Genomic DNA, 18,004 nt, shown 5'->3' on the forward strand with positions numbered 1-18,004 from the left:
ACTGAGCCACGATGCTGCGTTTTGACATGTTGTGACACACTGTCACGCAGGTGCATGAGTAAACATGAAGGAAGAGACTGCAGGCAGAAAGGCCTCAGAGCCTTGCACTGTGCCTGTGTGTTATCTCAAGTTCATATCTCAGTCACTTGACTGATGGATGTAGGGATCAAAGCTGTCGCCAGGGAAAGCCTTGTAAACCGCAGTACTTGCTCTTGCCTTGCTCCTGCTCCATGGCACTGCTGTCTGCTGCTCCAAGTTTCACTGACTGGCCTAACCACAAAGCCACTGCATCCATGACTTTCATCTTGCAATTAATGTCTTTGTAAGCCACTTGTAATGCTTTTCTTCCATCTTGCTTTTTTTGTTTGTTTGTTTTGATTTGATTTTCTACCTCCTGAGTAGTGGCACAAAGACTGTCAGCAGAAAGGTGTCAGGGTGCTCTGTTAGGGAGGCAAACTGCAGACCTGCATCCATGTATTGGCATACAGTTGTAGGCTCACTTTGCTGCTGACAGCAGTTGTTTGGCTTTTATTTAACCCCTGACATATGTCTGCAGAGGTCTGACCTGCCTCTGGCTCAAGTGTTCTGGATGGAGTGTGGAAATTGAGGCAGTTGTTTCGCTTCACTCAGCTATGTCCCCTCCATAATCCCGTGCCCCTAGGAAGCAGCTGTTGTGCGTGCTGCCCACCACATCCCTGCAAACAGCAGCTCTTCACTGGTGCCTGTGGTGCACGTGCAGAGCAGACGCGCTCTCAAGGTGCATCCTTTTTCTGGGGCTGGGATAAGGACTATAAGGGCAGCTCCAGGATGCATATGTCCCATCCTGCCAACCCGTTATGTGCCTTGCACCTACAGGGAGCTCGCTGTCTGCAGACCAGCTTTTCTGCTCTGTAGCATGTTGCCCTGCCTTATCTCCCCTCTCCATAAAGTGTATCATGTATCACTGTGCATGTCAGAGCCTCCAGAGCTGTAACTGCAAGGTGGCTAGGAGTGGGATGTCCTTTGATTTCACCGATGCTACTAAGCACTAGGTTGTCATTTAATACCAGAGTAGTTGGGCAGCAGTTTATTGAAAACTAGCTAGCTATGTGTTAATGACCCGTTGCTTGACAGGATATTTTACCCTGCAGAAACAAATACGGACATGTTTGTAGTGCTACAGAGTTCATCTGTTCTCCTCCTGAAGCATTGTTCTTTGCTTGCAAGGTTTGGGGTAGCTCAGTTTGGACTTGTTAAGGCAAAACTCCCACTGACATGTCATAGGCTGTTGGATCTTCCTGAGAGGCTGTCAGAGCTGGCAGTGATACTTCACATGGTGTCAAGTGATTTATACTAACATGAAAAGCAGGCAGGGAGTTTGCAGCTTGTGGTGGTCTGTGTTGCAGCTCCAGCTGTGTTAACGGTTACTGGATCTGAGACCGAAACCACAGAATGGTGCCGCCCAGTCCTCAGTGGATGCTTCCCACCGATAGTTTACTGGGACGGGGCTCGGTCAGAGCTGATGGCAAAGGAGGTGTCTCTGTGTAATGCTTCTTTGAATAATGACTAACAGTAGGCTGGGAAGAGAGATTTGGGCAGCATCTGTAGGGCAGAGCAGATGTTCCACACAGCCGCGTGAGCCCCCACTGCCTGCATCTCTCTCAGCACTGTAGGGGTCTGCTTCAATCTCGTGGGTAAGATGAACAAATGCTCCTCTCAGCATCAGTTCAGGTCTTGAGATTTCCTTCTCTGATGCACATCATGCAGTTCAAGCAGGGTATGTGTATGGGTCTTTAATTTAGGGAAAATAACATTGACAAGGCACGGTGCTATTGCTAGCCAGCAACTTTCATTATTCTTTTTGTTAGTCTTGGATCCTCCTTGACACATACGTAAAAATGAGGAAAAGGTACTCATTTGGAAAGGAGAAGAGGTTTGTAAAATGCCCTCTGGGTTGACAACTGGGGCCTTGCCAAGCCTGCTGGATTATCTATTTGGCCTCTCTTTTGGTCAACAGGAGAGGACTATAACTGCTGAGAATTGTTTGATGCACACCCTGCAAAGGAAATTTTCTCCTGGAAGTGCCACCCAAACACTCCATTAGCTGGCTTGTGGCTTGGTGACATTTAAGGTGTTGTGCTCAACCTGCTAAAAACAAGTGTCTGGGGCTAAGCATTCACAAAGCTTGCCTGTAGCAGCTGTGTGGATGGCCAGCCGCCTAGTTCAAAGGGGGGGACAGCAAGTGATGTATGAACAAGTCCCGACTAGAGGATGAAGAGGAGAGAAAATTCCAAAATTCAGTTCCATTGATCCTCTGAAGATAGGGGGGATGGGGTGATAAAAACTTGTAAATGCCTTGCAGGTGTGGGAGGATCAGTGAATACAGCCCTGGGCATTGGTCAGTTTCTGTAGGACAATGTAATGCCTGCCTGGCACAAGTGATTTTGTGCACACATATTTTTTCAAAGGTCATGTTATAACTCTCTAAGTACTGTTAGACCCATACGGTGGGGGCTACATAAAACAGTTATGTTCCATAGATGGTACCTGAAACCCAAGCTGCACCCATGCTGGGTGTTAGAAAGGGAAAATCAGTATTTAGATTAATTCCTTTGACTTGTCTTGTTTCTGCCTTCACTCTCACAGCCCTTCCCCTTGCTCTGCAGAGCCCGTGGGTGATGTTGTTGTTTGCAGGGCTGTGTGCGAGCTATTCTGTGACTTTTCTTTTAAAGCAGTTCTTTGAAATTCTGCTGCTTCTGTAATGGGGTTTGAGTGCGGTTGCGTCACTGTTGTGATGGTCTGTCAAGCCATCTAATTGGGTTGTCTCATTAAAACTTACAATCAGCGCTTACAAGGCAGCAATCCTGTAGTCCAACACTAGCTAGAGCCACACTGGCTGACCAAGCGCCTGCACATGGGTTGGGATGTGGATGCAGAGGTCGATGGGAAACTGCATCTCTTGTGAACTCACTCCACAGCTTCTAAGATGAAGCTTGAATGTATTGGACCACCTCCAACTTTACCTTTTCTGTAGTGAGACTAACTGGAGCAATTCAGTTAAAATCAACAAATAGATGGCTTTTAGTCCCCAGTTCAGAGTCAAGACCGCTTATAGGATCTCAAACTGGAAACACAAGGACCATCCACTAGTCTCTGTTGGATAGCTTGGCCTCAATGTTCTTTCTGTTAGCAAGAGTGTGAGGGGGAAATGGTGCAAGAAAACAGCAGATTTGTGTACTCTTTAATAGAAACTGAATACTTGGAATAGCTCCAAAATGCATTTTGGCTTTGAATGGAAACAGTTTATGAAAAAAATCTCTACCTGTACAGGTCAAAATATTAGTTAAACCACCACAAGTGCATTCTCTTATGAGAAGTCTATTTTTTATTTTTAGTCTGAGCCAAGTAGGCAAAAGGACCTCTTATATTTCAGGATTCTGATTCACTGTCCTTTCTTTAACTGCATTGATGACTTATAGCACCATAGTTAAATTTATCTGGGAGCAGGAATTGGAGCTTAAAGCTCCACATTTGTGCAGAGAGTGAAAATGAGTAAAGCTTTTCTGCCAACACAGGGTTTCAACTAAACTGCCAGAAACCTCTCTTAAATGTTTGTGAAGGAGTTTTATGGGTTAAATCAAGCATGTGAACACCTCCATATAGATGCTGCTTTGGCCACTGTAACACCCCAGCTACTCAGAGAAGAGCATTTTGACTGTTTGGTGCTTCACTGAGTTTGATGGAAAGAGTCCCTTTGATAGAGAGGCATCTTAACAGAGGTGAAGGGCATCGCAGCCCCTGACTTTAAAGGCTGTAGAGCCAAACAAAATACATTTGATGGTTTGGATGTAATAGCCTGTGCTGAATCAAGAGCCTGTCTCTTCAAGGCTGTAAGCTCAGCAGCTCTTCACTGAAGGCCTGGAGAATTGAGGGGGAAAATGGGTCCTTGTGTCCCTGCCAGAATGCTTTTGGCTGTGACCGAGTGTGTGCTCTGGCTGAAAGAGGACAGCTGGCCAGGAGACACTGGCTGCCCAGGTAACATCTTTGGAGAGTTAAGGAGTGCAGATAAACTCGGTTATACGCTGGTCTAACAAATGCGTAGCCCAAGCAGAGCCACATATCACACAGGTCTTCAACGTGAGCTTGTGTGAATTCTGTTCAGCATCACTTAACATGCCATAGTCTTCCTTCCCCTACCTTGCACAGCAATCCCCATGTTGGAGTTGCATAAGAAAATAAGTGTCACCACTGAAATAATCTTGTTTGGTTGCGTTTTTTAAAGAGCAGTTTAATGTAAAAGCCCCACTAAGTGCCAGCTGAAAACACTTTGCATCACCCTTTAAAATGTTTTTACTTCAAATTTTGTGGGTTAGCTCGGGGTGAGCACTTCTCTTGGCTTTTGTGAAAAAGCTATAAAACCCCAGACTTTGTGGCTTATTTTAAATCAGAGAATGAAAGCACACTGCACGGCTCTTCCAAAGACAAATTATCTTTCATTTTTAAAAATCCCATCTAATTGTCATTAATCAAGCCATCCCCTGTGCTAATAAGATGGAGGCGGGGAATGGAATGCCATTCCGGCTCAGGCAGCTGTTGCACGTGTCAACCAGTTTCAAAACGCTTGGCAAAAGTTGTAAATGCAGTTCTAATGAGATTGACTTGTCTGCAACTAGCAAACAAATACCAGCCGCACCAAAATGTTTGTTTGCCATGGGACTTAATGGAGATTGTGTTAACTGTTCTGCATTCAAGGGTACATGTCAAGAAAAGTTCAGATCAAGCATAAGGCAGTGACGCTGGAATGCAGTTTTCTCCAAAACAGTCACTTATATAAAACCTGAGAAAAAGCCTTCCCTCTCTCTTTTTCCTATTTTTTTTTTTCTCCATCAGGCTTCTTTCTGGTATTTCAGTGCATTAGGTTCTTTGCAAAGGCTGTATAAGCAAGCTACAAACAGATGTTTCCTACTGGGACACTTGAGGATGGGATTCTGGTAGGGGATAGACTCCTGAGGCACTCTACGGCATCTCTCACCTCCCAGGTAGCCCCAGCTGAATAAGACTTCATCAGCAGCCCAGGTCAGTTGTGGAGAAGAAGAGAAGAAGCCCTCAGCTGAGCCACCCAGGGTCTCCAGCATGAAAGCATTGCGTTGGAAGACCAATAAACAACTTGATCATCCACCAGGCCTGACTGCCAGGCTGATTACAGCCAGTTTTCACAAAGCCTGGTAAAACAGAGCATTGGTCCAGAGGGGCTGTAATCCTGTTCAGCTGAGGCACCTCAGTGGGCCAGGCACTGCAGATGTCATGTACCCACACCTGGGTGTGCACCTAGGTGAAGCAGGACATCAGTGACTTCCTGTAAAACCACCAAGGAGATCACTGCTGGAGAAAGCTAAGCAACAGAAATATCTAAGTTTTAGAGAAGTCAGGTCTCAGAAAGCCAAAAGCACTTTACCCCAACTGTGAAGTACCTGTAACACTTCAGGACAACTTATAATCTTCTGCATCTTGTTCCTCTTCCTCAGCAAAAATGGGAATCCTGATTTTATCTTTCCTTTTACAGTTCTTTGACCTAAAGTGCAAAGGACTGATTCAATTTTTGGTACCATGACTACTCTCTTGCTCGTACCTCTTTAATGTGTGTCTTGTGCCAAAGAATATTAATTATTGTAGGCTACAGTGAAGTCCATCCCTACCCCCACTTGAGCCTCTGAAATGAACAGTGTAGTTGAACTTTGCCAGCAACTGTTAGGAAAAGGGCCAAGAACAGACTAATAGGAAAGATACTGAGGATTTTTTGTTTTTCTGCTAAACCATGTTTTTGTAATTACGAATACTTGGTTGAAATTGCTTAGAAAAGGAAATGCGCATAAAATGGTCCATAGAGTTAAACTAACTACATATTAGAGTTGAAAGAATATAAGGCTGGTCTCACTCCGTTGCACTCGCATACACAAAACCCCTTCTCAAAAGGAATTTGGCTTGAGAAGGCAGATCTGGAGACAAATCTTAGTTAACTTCAGGCCCATGTGCCATATTGTCTGGTTTATGACTGACCCAAATGGCCTAAAAGCAAAGGACATTCATACTAAACAAAAGCAATGGCTGAAAGAAAGAGAAAGAGGAATTTGAAAGCTTCTACTCAAAAGTTGGTTCCTGACTCCGGATCAGCAATTACTTTATACTCCTAAAACTTTCTTCTACTAGACTGGAGAGAAGCAGGACTACTTTATTTTGCTCAGATTCACACAGACGCTGCTTTAATCATCCCCCACTTGCTCCTGCCACTTCTCCCCAAGCTTAGGTTTGTAAAATCCTGCATCATTAAATTGAGATCACTTGCCAAGGCAGCTTTCTCTTGCTTTCCAGGATGGAGGATTCTGGGGTATCAAAACAAAGTTTTTCAAGTGTAGGAAATTACAACTTTGTCCCCTCCGTAAATAAATAAAGGAGTAAGTTGCAGTAGGACCACTTCAAACTGCTGTACTTCAAATAGCGTTTTAGCATTTCCATTTAAATGGTTTTCTCTAAGAGATGGCAATAAAACAGAAGCCGCCTGCTCCTGACTCCCATCACACTGAGGCATATGTAGTGTTACAGGCATCTCTCATTGTAAAAGGAAAAATGTCATCCTAGAGTGAGAAAGCTCAGCATTTGGTTTATAAAACAACATTTTGTGATTCAGCCTTAAGAAAGTCTTGGGTTTAGTAAAAGGAAAATTAAAACTTATCCTTGACTGATACAGTGAACTAAACTTTTAGAAGCATATGTGCAATATTTAAGTGCTGTCAAACACTTTCACTTTCCATAGTAACAAGCCCCTTTCCCTGTACACAAACCAGGTTTGATGCATAAACAATATTGCTGAAAACACGTCCAAAAATAAAGCAAGGTCTACTTTATTACAAATGTAGTTTTTAAGGCTGATTCTAACCTTGTACAGTCCCTTATGTAACCAGCAGTATGCTGCCATTTGGCCAAGATCAAAATTAAGCCTCCCATCTCAATAAACAGTACCGCAAAGCACATTATAGTGGGAAACTGGTAAAGTATGTATGACTATTTTTACCCACACCGTGTGTAATTGTGTCGAAGCCTGTGTTAGCAACTAACTATTGCCATCTTAAGGTGGCCCTTCGTATTGCTGCAGATGAAGTCACACTAGCTGCTGCTGCTACTGTGCACTGCTTGTTATACACCCCTGTCACTTGCAAGTTGTTGAAGTTGGTTAGAAGTGCTCGCTCCAAAAATCAGCCAAATCCTGCAGTACAGCTCTCTTTTGAAAGAAACACAGAATGTGTTTAATATCAAGAAAAGGCATTGCAAGATAAACACTTTCCGTCTCCCTCCTTCCTCTTACATAAAATTGTAGACATCTAATCCCTGGCCAAGCAGATCTGCCAAACCCAGACCTCTGTTTCCGGCAACCCTAAGTGGTGGTGTTGCATTTGTTTTGCCTAGCTGTTCCACTATAGCCTACTTTCCTAGACAGTTCCGTAACCAGATAGTGCTCAAAGTGCTTCATAAACTATTAATTTACATTGTAGACATGGTGCGAGATGACTCTTGACCTGATTTATACATAGGAAGTACAGGCACAGAACTATGGAGAGGTGCAGTCAGGGCATTCCTACCTTCCAGCTCTAGGTGATGAAAACCTTCACAAAGCTAAGTATCTTGGTGGATTAAAAGAACCCTCTTGGTGCCTTTTATCTGTAAGGCATGTCTGACATCTCAAATTTTCTGAATGTGCTTTAATCCAATGAGCAAGCAAGCAACTTCTATCTGAGCAGCCCATGAACATTTTTGTACTCACAGATCTCCTGTCGCTCCTGCAACTCCCACCTCCAAGCATGAGCAGTGATGACACCAGGACAGAGCATAACCAGGAAGTTAAAAACAAATCCAGAAACAGAAACATCCTTCCCATGTCACTGGTTCCAAACCCATCCACAGACGGAGTGAATGCAGTGCCACCTCCTCCTGTAAAAGGAATTCCCTATTTTCGGTCCAATGGGCCTGTGAAAAAGCTTCCATCCCCTGCTCGTTCAGCCAGATGTACTCCGCAGGGAAATGGAAAACTGGAAAGGATACAAAATGGCCATCTCATCTGCACAAGTGCTCCAACAAGACAGCACTGACACAGCAGCAGGAAAACCTGCATCCCCAGTACCTGCTGTTGTATCTTGCCTGAGATTGCAAATGAGACCTGAACACTCTAATAACCTCATATTTCTCCTAAAACAACTTAGAGATAAGCCTAGACGCATTAAAGTAAAACAAATAAATCCTAAAATCTGTTGAACACACATTTATTTTGCATGTAAAAGTTACCCTTAAATATAAAACCATCCAAATTTATCAGATTTTTTAAAAATTGCAACACTGCAACTCTCCAACACTTTTGGCACCCTTTAAGAACATTGAATTAATTTGGGTACAAACTAGATAGTTCCCCTTGTTTGTTGCCCTTCCCTTCACTGTTTACATCTTGCCTACTGCAAATAGACCTGTCCCAAAGGCAGGCACATCAACTTGTTACCCTCAGCTGCTTTTCTTTGCAACTTAAATATGATTTAGTTTCACTAGACTTCGACTTTGCATAAAGCTGTAGCAACCTACTGTGAAACACTTGCACAATTCAACACAGATCAAAGATAGCCAAGCTTAAAGTGCTTTAATTGAATTTTATAGAAGTAACAGAGCATGTATGTAACTTAGTACTGTCCATTTGTCCTTCAAATAGACACAAGCCTGCTCTTAGAGCCACCGCACCATGTGAACAGAACAGCATACAGCTACACAGCCATTTATACAGCTAACCTTGTTAAGATGATGACTTTTGCAATTAAGGTTGAACATCCCGTTAAGTTACCTGAATGTGCCTGACAGTTCTGTGTGAGCAGGTGACTTCAGCCCCGGTGTTACTCAGACTGCCACGCTGTGGGCCTTTCTAGTTGTGCAGCCACCCAGGGGTGCGGTGTTCCCCCCTTACTCTGCCCAACAGTGGCACCCAGTGGTCAAGTGTTTTCATGAACACTGGGAAACAGCTGCTGCTCCCAAGTTCCCACCCACTGACTTTCCTGAACATAGGTAGGCGGTTTAAATGCACTGTTTGGCTACTGAGGTTCAAAATACTACCCACTATTTAAGCTGTCTGGAAAGCCTGAGACTACCACCGCTGGTGAAGACTAGCCAGAGCTAGGAAGAATGCACAGTACCTGAAAAGCTGCACAGAAGGCAGCAAGGCACGTCCAAACAGGAGACCAGGCTACTGTAAGGTCAAACACAACAGCAAATTTGTTCTTTTAAAAACACAAGCATAACACCTCAGGCAACAAGGTATTTTACATGTCCTTTTCTGAATAGCTACAGACTGTGAAAGGATTCCTGGGCAAGAGAAGATTATTTTGCCCTTGATGATGCAGCTCTGCTTTTCTAAAGGTCCTAGTACTCAAACTGATTTCCAGGAGTGTGATACAGCACATCAGACAAACAGTCTACACATGATGCAGTCTCCCAAGAATCAAAGGCAGTGGCAAGGCTAACAAAGCCTCCAGACATTAAAAGGCATTCAGGAATCTCCATACTATGTTGTTTTCCATCAGTAGCCAGAAAAGGATGATGCTTCTGAGATTTGGGGCATTAACTGAACAGAAACATGTAGAGCTGAGCCCAAATACAAAGACCAGGACTAAATTCTGAAAGATTCCATTTAACATTCTTCCCTCTTACACAGAGAAACTGGTTTCAGGTGACTCATATTTATAGTCTCTATAAATAAACAGAGAGGTCAAATGTCAGGACAGCATGTCAGAGAGATAAGGGAGAAGATAGGAAAAGCAAGCTATGAAGTGCAGAAAAAACAGCACGAACAAATGCTTTTCTCACTAAACCAATGCTGAACTAAAAGCATTATCAGAAAATTCTGTGAACCTAAATTTTTAGTAAATTTAAACTCCCCCATATTGTAGCATAAGGGATTGCGAGAAGGGGATTAAACTGACATTGGAATTGGAGAGATCAATAGATTAAGATCAGATGAATGAAACTGACTTGTAACTCTTAGCCACTTTCTTACCATGAATTGCTCTGGTTTCTAAAAAACCCCATTACTTCTAACAAAGATATAAAATATTCAGCATTACAGTAGTTGAACTTCTTGAAAAAATTTAATGAGACAAATGCCTTCATAATACAGGTAAATTGTACATCGTAGATTACATGTTTATAAGTGAACTGGATTAGTCTTTTCGTAATTGGACAGTTTCCTCTTTAATTCCATCTTTTGTGACAATGCAAATCTTAAGTGCATCACCAGTGTACACATCTCTCTCGGCAGCAGAAATAAAGACATCTTTAACCAGCTGCAAAGCCTTTTCCAGGGTCAGAGGTACATGTTCCACATTTTGCATGTTCTTGAAGCCAATCTAAGAAAAGATGAAAATACATTTTAAAGGAAGTATGATCCATCTAGCATGGAAGCTGTGTCATAGTCTCTGCCTTAGAATGGGCAGATTTAGACAAAAAGAAGAAATGGTTGGTCTGTTCTGGAAACCCAAAGCTGGCAATAGTATTCTTCCATACAGTTTACAGATGCCTGATCAGAACTATGACAGTGCTGATACTCCTCAAAATAACTAGAAGCAGATCCAGTGTACAGCCAGCAGAGCTCCCCCACTCATTCAGCATATACAAGATCACAAAGAACATTCAGATCAGAGCTGATCTAATTCTTCAGAAACTTCTCACTGGGTTAGCAGTATCAGAACTGCACACATGCCTTTTCTCCAGCCATTTGCTCTCAGGAACATTTCTTAAAAGCAAATATTCCTCAACATACCTAGAATTCAAAAATAGCAGCCTATGTTGGAGCATAACCGGTCATATTAAATAGTACATTTCAGCTGTTAAACTTAAGCATCAGAACAGGAAAAGGAGGGGAAAAGTCACTCACTTTGCCTCAAACCTGTAAACGATAAAAAGCTACTTATGACAACTTTGTTTCTGCAGAAGAATTTTTTATTTCTTCAGTTAACAAAGTTCAAAACTAAGTCAAAGCTGAGAATCTGGAGTTGTTTAAAGAAAAAAAAAAAAAGGAAAGATTCTATTCCTTTCTCAGCTGATAAGAACAAAGAGCACTTACTGATTTTTTTAAGCACAGAAGTCATGTTGACATCAGGCTCAACTGACTAAATACCAACACCAATGTCAGAGAATGAAATGAGTAAAACATGCTTTGGCATTTCTGTCATTCAACAATTAACAGCTTCAATTAAATATGAAAATATTCTTCAAGTGTTTTTAAGACAGATTTAACTGAGTAAGTTTCCAGCAGTTTCATGCAAGAACATTCTTAGAAAATGGCGTCCGAGTTGTACAAAACTCAAGACTTCGAAACAAGTGTATGTTAAGTGACAAAATGTATTATATACACCTATTAATTCTGTTTTCTTATTTTAGTATTATTTCATCCTAAGTATCAGACATATATTTATGGCATCAGCTAGGGGAAGAAAAATGAAAAAAACAAGAGAAAACACACCCAAACCACTTCTATGGGAAACATAATTCTCCAATTAAAACATTTACCTGTATTTTAAACAGGCAGTCCACCGCTTGTAGCGCATTAAAAACCTGAACAGATTCTAAAGCAAAACTTTGATTTCTCCTAAGAAGGTAAAGCCACACAATGTATAAATGTATGGATTAACAGTCCTACCTGTAATACATTTAAAAGTTCTCTCAAAAGTAATATTCCCCAAAAGTAAGGCTACATTAATTTGAACATCACAAATATTTACTGAGATAATAAAAAGAAGGACACACACACACAAAAAAAAAAAGAGAGAGAACTATTTTACCTGGTTATCAAGCAATGGTTGCAGCATGGCACTTGCTGATCCACCTGCTTTGAAAGAATCTCTCTGGTATGAGCCCACTGGGTCAAAGCTATATACTGCTCCTTTCCCTAAAAAAAAAAAAAAAAAAAAAAAAAGTATGTAATCACAATCCAGAGACTCTTGATACTGATAAGCATTTACATACAAACCTAGCTCTCTCTAAAAGCAGTCTCTGAAGTACCGCAGATCCCGGCAAGCTTTAACCAAGTAATACTGTGGTATGTTCAGACGATGCTTTCGACAGTAGGCTCGCTATGGTTGTGGCCCGGTACTATATGTAAGGCTATTTTCAATATTTAATCTATAACCATGCTCTAACAGACATTCCCTACAGTACTTACCACAGAAAAAGTGCTGATGCAGAACAATCAAAGCAGAAGATTGTGCTAGAGTGCAGTGCTGCACGAAGAGCTGTGCTGGTTCTAAAGCTAGCACAAAGAGGCAGTTTAGCCATTGTTCCTGAACAATACCGTTCTTGAATTATCTCCTGAGAGCGTGCTTGGATGCCTCTGCATCGCCTTCCCAGAACCAGGGATGATGCTCTGGTCTCTTACACACTTCCCGCTGGAGTCAGGCCAGGTTCTGCAAAGCTTACAAGTTTGCACCGCCATCAGAGATGTAGATGCTCTGAGGCATCTTCCTCCTCTTGAGGAAGACACACTAACCAAGACACAGCAACTGGCCAAGCTCAGCCTTTCTGCTCAGACAGGCTGCACCTGATTTAATAAATGGGCCAGTGCACCTGGCAACACTGCACAGATCAGCCCTAAGAAAGCTAGCAGAGATCCAGAAAGTAACACTAAATCAAACCAAATCAATCTTGATGGACACAAATTAAGCCCATGAACACAAACTTGCACTCTGATTCTTACCAGTTGCTACAGAACCCTCATAATCTTGAGATTTACCATTACACAGGGCCAACTAATCCCTTTTCAGATTCCATATATCACAGCCATGTCTTTGAAAAGCAGTGTGACTTAATGGTAACAACAAACTGGGCAACAGCTGAAATCATCCCAACAAGACCACCTCCGAGCTCCCGCTCAAAGCCAGAGAACACTGTATTTTAGCAACTCAAACAAATCATTGGGCAAGAGCCCAGTAAGTCCTGGAAGGGCTCTATGTTAAACTACAGCTTCTGTGTAGAAGTCACGATTTTCATTAGAGGTTAGTTAACATTTACAAGTACCTTTGTACAAACCTGTCTCTGGAGTAAATCTCCGTATTTAGTAACCTCTACCACACTCACAGACCAGAGTAAAATATATACAATTTTACTGCTAACATCTTTAAAGACGCAATTAAGAAATCCAGCTAAGTTGTTATGAAGTGTTCCAATCTAGATTAAAGTGAGAGGTAAGCAATGTTAGCAGATTTCACTTGAAATCAAGTAATTGTAACACAGTTTTTAGACTTTCAGACCTTCAGCAATAGAAAATCAAGTTAGTAGTGGCAACTGGGAAACAAATCAGATGCATAATAGGCATTTGACCTATATAAGTACCATAATGCCTAAAGGTAGGTGTTAGGAATAGGAACACAAACTTGTTAATTCCATCAGTACACTTGAGATGTAAAAGGATAGCTATCCACCCACAGAAATTTAGACCTATTCACCCACAGAAATTTAGACCCTCTTTTTTATTTTGTTGTTTGAAGTCTTACCTTCTTCATCAAGTCCACCAATTATGTTGTAAACATAGTAAGGAAAGAAACGTCGAGAATACAGAATTGTAGACAGCATTGCTGCGATAGCCCCAGTCGTCATGGTCTTGTTATTGGAATGTTTGTACATCTGCAAGTGGTACAGCACATCCAAAAAGAAAGTCGAACACTAAATTTTACATTCCATCAGTATTACATTGTCTGTAACCTCACTACAGAACAATCTGATGCTAAACAAGATTATTAACTACCACGACAACTGGTCTAAAAGTAAAGCCTTCTTACAGGCCAAAAAATTAACATTTCTCCGAAGTTCTGCCTCATTATAGATGTTACCTCATTAACATTATCCTCTCCAGCTCTTTCATTCTTTAAATTTGTTATGTTACACTTAGTAAGAACACAGCATCAACTTCCCCTGGCTGGTCTTTTACTAGCAATACAACTATGATAAAAACACTTGAAGAAAACCAGCAAAAGTTATACTTAAAACATATCATATTATTGTTCTCAAACGTGATAATAGAAGTTGATAAATACAGTAAGACGGTTAGCTACCTTCAATCTTGCTTCAATAATTTTAGTAAGGGTAAGGCAGTCACCATGGAAACCACTGCATCCAATGACCGTTTGTTCTGTTCTGTAAAATGTAAAATTTTGTTGTGATTTTAGATTTAGTATGAACTATACAACTTTGTTACACAGTAGATTATTATGCAAACATAAAATGTATTTTCAGTGTCCTTAATGCAATCAAGAACAGTTGTCTAAAATGTAGTAACAGATATTTGGTCTATAAAAGGTAACTGTAACCTTCATCTTGGAGAGGACTCATTAAATGCAAGACCACACAGATGTCTTTCTTCAATCCACTGACTTCCACAGCACAACCAAAAAGAAATTCTTAATTTCCTCATGTACCCCTAACTCTAGCTATTATAATTCAGTCTTGCTAGAGGATCTGTTTTGAGATGGGGAGCCTGTTACATCATATCACTCAGGCCAATGCTACGCCCTCTGGCCAGAGGGCTGCTTTAATATTGTAGGATGGTTATGTAACATCTATGTACCCTGCAGGTGGTTTTCTGTGTCAGCATGACAGCGGTTGTTACCTGGCTGCGGGTGCACTATACGTTAGCGATTTGCTCAGTTTCAAAATGTTTTATTAACACTAAGTACATGAATGCATGTTTGAAATTCTAGTAAAATGGTTGAGTCTACAAATATTCACATGCACTTCCAGACTAACACAAAGCAGTCATTCAGAAAACAGTTTAAACAAGATCTTCTCTCAGCCTGTCACTAGAATTACACAAATCCATCACATGCAGTATGCAGACTGTACCACAGTAATTTCAATTTCTTTCTCTTTGATGAGAGAGTCAAAGATACAGTAAGGAGTTAGCCAGGAGAAACTAAGTTCATATGACCTTGCGTCATCAATTTAAAAAAAATTTTTTTTTCAAATCTATACATAGGTAATAGCAGTATACTCACTAAGCATCTGCTACAGTCAAAAGACTGTAAACAGTATGTATTTTTAAACCAAGGAATGCTATCTAGGTGAGTCAAGATAAGCAAAAAATGAGTATTAAAAGTTCAATAATGGAACAACTGAGAGGTTTACCTCTCCAAAAACAAACATCTCTTCAAAGTGTGAGATGGGTCACTAGAGAGACACAGTACAACTGGCACTAGCAGGCACACTTGCCTACCGACACCCAAGTTACTACAGGATTAAGTTTTGCTACAGTTAAGACAAAAGTTCTGATTATCCAGCCAAAAAAACACCTAACTTACATTAAGCCTTGTATCATGCTAAAAACCGTCCTGTTATCAGCTACCTTCAAGAGCATGCAACAAGAAATCTGGCTGTATACAAAACATCACATCTGGCATTACAGCAATAGTCACCATGACTCTAAAATCAATTTTGATACCATAATTTTTCTGAGAATTCTGCTTAAAGTGATAGATCATTCCAGGCAGGTGACACGCTCATCAATACAAAAGATCTTTCATCTGGTTCAATTCTTACAAGATCTGGACTTACAGTTTGTAGCATTTTGGACTGTCCCGGCAGTGAATTGCATAACCTTCACTCAGTCGTGTGTCAGAAGCCACAATAGAAAAGTCTTCTCCAGCAATCGCCAATACAGTCCTTAAAGAAGGGTATTGACATAATCATTACCTTTAAAACAAATATTTTCTTTATCAACAGAGGGACAGACTAGATATTAGTTCTATATCCAGACTCACATTTTGTCAAGCATCTTAGATTCCTTGCTATGTTTCCAACTATGCACATCCCTACATGTGACTCAATACTGGAAGATACTAGACACACTGAAGAAAATGTATGTAAATGATTCTCTATTTTGACTACAAACTGTATGGAAACTTAGTAAAACAGAACTTCTATTCAATGCAAGAACCATGCTCAACGGACTAGCAATTTTAGATGCCTGCTAATGAAAGAGCCTTCTAAAAAAGCTTGACTCTCCAAGCAAAAACAGTAGTCCATCAAAGTACTAAGCATCACTATCATTACACTTAAGTTATCATAATTTTTTAAATCTAATGCTATCCCATGTTATTTACTTATAAATCTAGTTTTCTGATTGCCACATGCGTGCTACTATTAAATAACGACCAGTTATGCATTATTAAAAAAAAATAATAATAATCTAAATAACACTATCCTGGCCAGATCCTGTCTCCAACTCAGGACAAGCGTCTAAAACATCGCTTACCTTTAACAGTTAAGACAAGACAGCTTTCAACCCCGTTAGAGGTTTAAAAGCAGGTAATACGACCGTTACAGAGGTTTTCTGAGCAACTGTAAAGAAACAACCCTACGGCTTATTTTAACCCGTAAAAGTTCTGGAAGCCCGACTGTGCCAAAAGCCACACGAACACGCAAGAACACCTAGAAGAGCTGCACGGATCCGGGGCACGCTCAGCCCAGGGCAAGGCCGAGACCAGCTCTCACCCATACTGTCCCTCTTTCTCTAAAGAGGCGCTAGCAAGGGGAAACAAACCCTCACAAAGTGCCGGGGGGAGGCAAGAATAAGACTAGAGAGAGTCACCACCACCACCACTCTCCTCAGGGCCCCCTCCTCCGGGAAGAGGGTGCGCCTCAGCCCGCCCCATACCCTGCTGCGACTCCTCACCCTCCGTTAAAGGTGTAGGGCGAGAAGCGGTACTGCACGGGCGCGCCGAGCTCGTAGCCCATCTCAGGCCCAGAGTTCGCATAACCGGTGGTGGACAACATCTCCAGAGCGCAGCTCCCTGCTGTCTCACGGCAAAATGGCGGAACCGGAGCCGGAAGTAATGGGGTTTTTTAGAAACCAGAGCAATTCATGGTAAGAAAGTGGCTAAGAGTTACAAGTCAGTTTCATTCATCTGATCTTAATCTATTGATCTCTCCAATTCCAATGTCAGTTTAATCCCCTTCTCGCAATCCCTTATGCTACAATATGGGGGAGTTTAAATTTACTAAAAATTTAGGTTCACAGAATTTTCTGATAATGCTTTTAGTTCAGCATTGGTTTAGTGAGAAAAGCATTTGTTCGTGCTGTTTTTTCTGCACTTCATAGCTTGCTTTTCCTATCTTCTCCCTTATCTCTCTGACATGCTGTCCTGACATTTGACCTCTCTGTTTATTTATAGAGACTATAAATATGAGTCACCTGAAACCAGTTTCTCTGTGTAAGAGGGAAGAATGTTAAATGGAATCTTTCAGAATTTAGTCCTGGTCTTTGTATTTGGGCTCAGCTCTACATGTTTCTGTTCAGTTAATGCCCCAAATCTCAGAAGCATCATCCTTTTCTGGCTACTGATGGAAAACAACATAGTATGGAGATTCCTGAATGCCTTTTAATGTCTGGAGGCTTTGTTAGCCTTGCCACTGCCTTTGATTCTTGGGAGACTGCATCATGTGTAGACTGTTTGTCTGATGTGCTGTATCACACTCCTGGAAATCAGTTTGAGTACTAGGACCTTTAGAAAAGCAGAGCTGCATCATCAAGGGCAAAATAATCTTCTCTTGCCCAGGAATCCTTTCACAGTCTGTAGCTATTCAGAAAAGGACATGTAAAATACCTTGTTGCCTGAGGTGTTATGCTTGTGTTTTTAAAAGAACAAATTTGCTGTTGTGTTTGACCTTACAGTAGCCTGGTCTCCTGTTTGGACGTGCCTTGCTGCCTTCTGTGCAGCTTTTCAGGTACTGTGCATTCTTCCTAGCTCTGGCTAGTCTTCACCAGCGGTGGTAGTCTCAGGCTTTCCAGACAGCTTAAATAGTGGGTAGTATTTTGAACCTCAGTAGCCAAACAGTGCATTTAAACCGCCTACCTATGTTCAGGAAAGTCAGTGGGTGGGAACTTGGGAGCAGCAGCTGTTTCCCAGTGTTCATGAAAACACTTGACCACTGGGTGCCACTGTTGGGCAGAGTA

At 41.5% G+C, this 18,004-nt stretch overlaps 1 protein-coding gene across 1 annotated transcript; it reads right to left on the minus strand.

The window, feature by feature from the left end:
* Positions 1-10,132: 10,132 nt before the first annotated feature.
* Positions 10,133-16,881, minus strand: PSMB1 (proteasome subunit beta 1). The gene is made up of 6 exons (XM_026844800.1): positions 16,724-16,881; positions 15,604-15,711; positions 14,109-14,190; positions 13,551-13,680; positions 11,844-11,950; positions 10,133-10,409 (listed from the first exon to the last, which is right to left on the minus strand). Exons 1-6 carry the CDS (start codon positions 16,822-16,824, stop codon positions 10,224-10,226), a joined length of 714 nt encoding a protein of 237 aa, XP_026700601.1. The 5' UTR covers positions 16,825-16,881; the 3' UTR covers positions 10,133-10,223.
* Positions 16,882-18,004: the final 1,123 nt, after the last annotated feature.

Source organism: Athene cunicularia (assembly GCF_003259725.1).
Source record: "Athene cunicularia isolate RWA chromosome 3 unlocalized genomic scaffold, athCun1 chr3_part1, whole genome shotgun sequence".
NCBI lineage: Eukaryota > Metazoa > Chordata > Aves > Strigiformes > Strigidae > Athene > Athene cunicularia.

Coding starts and splice junctions, on each gene's coding strand:
- PSMB1 (XM_026844800.1), bottom strand. CDS start 16,824: ATGTTGTCCACCACCGGTTATGCGAACTCTGGGCCTGAGATGGGCTAC. Junction 15,712..16,723: donor CCCTACACCTTTAACGGAGG/GTGAGGAGTCGC, acceptor CCCTTCTTTAAG/GACTGTATTGGCGATTGCTG. Junction 11,951..13,550: donor TGGTGGACTTGATGAAGAAG/GTAAGACTTCAA, acceptor TTTTTTTTTTAG/GGAAAGGAGCAGTATATAGC.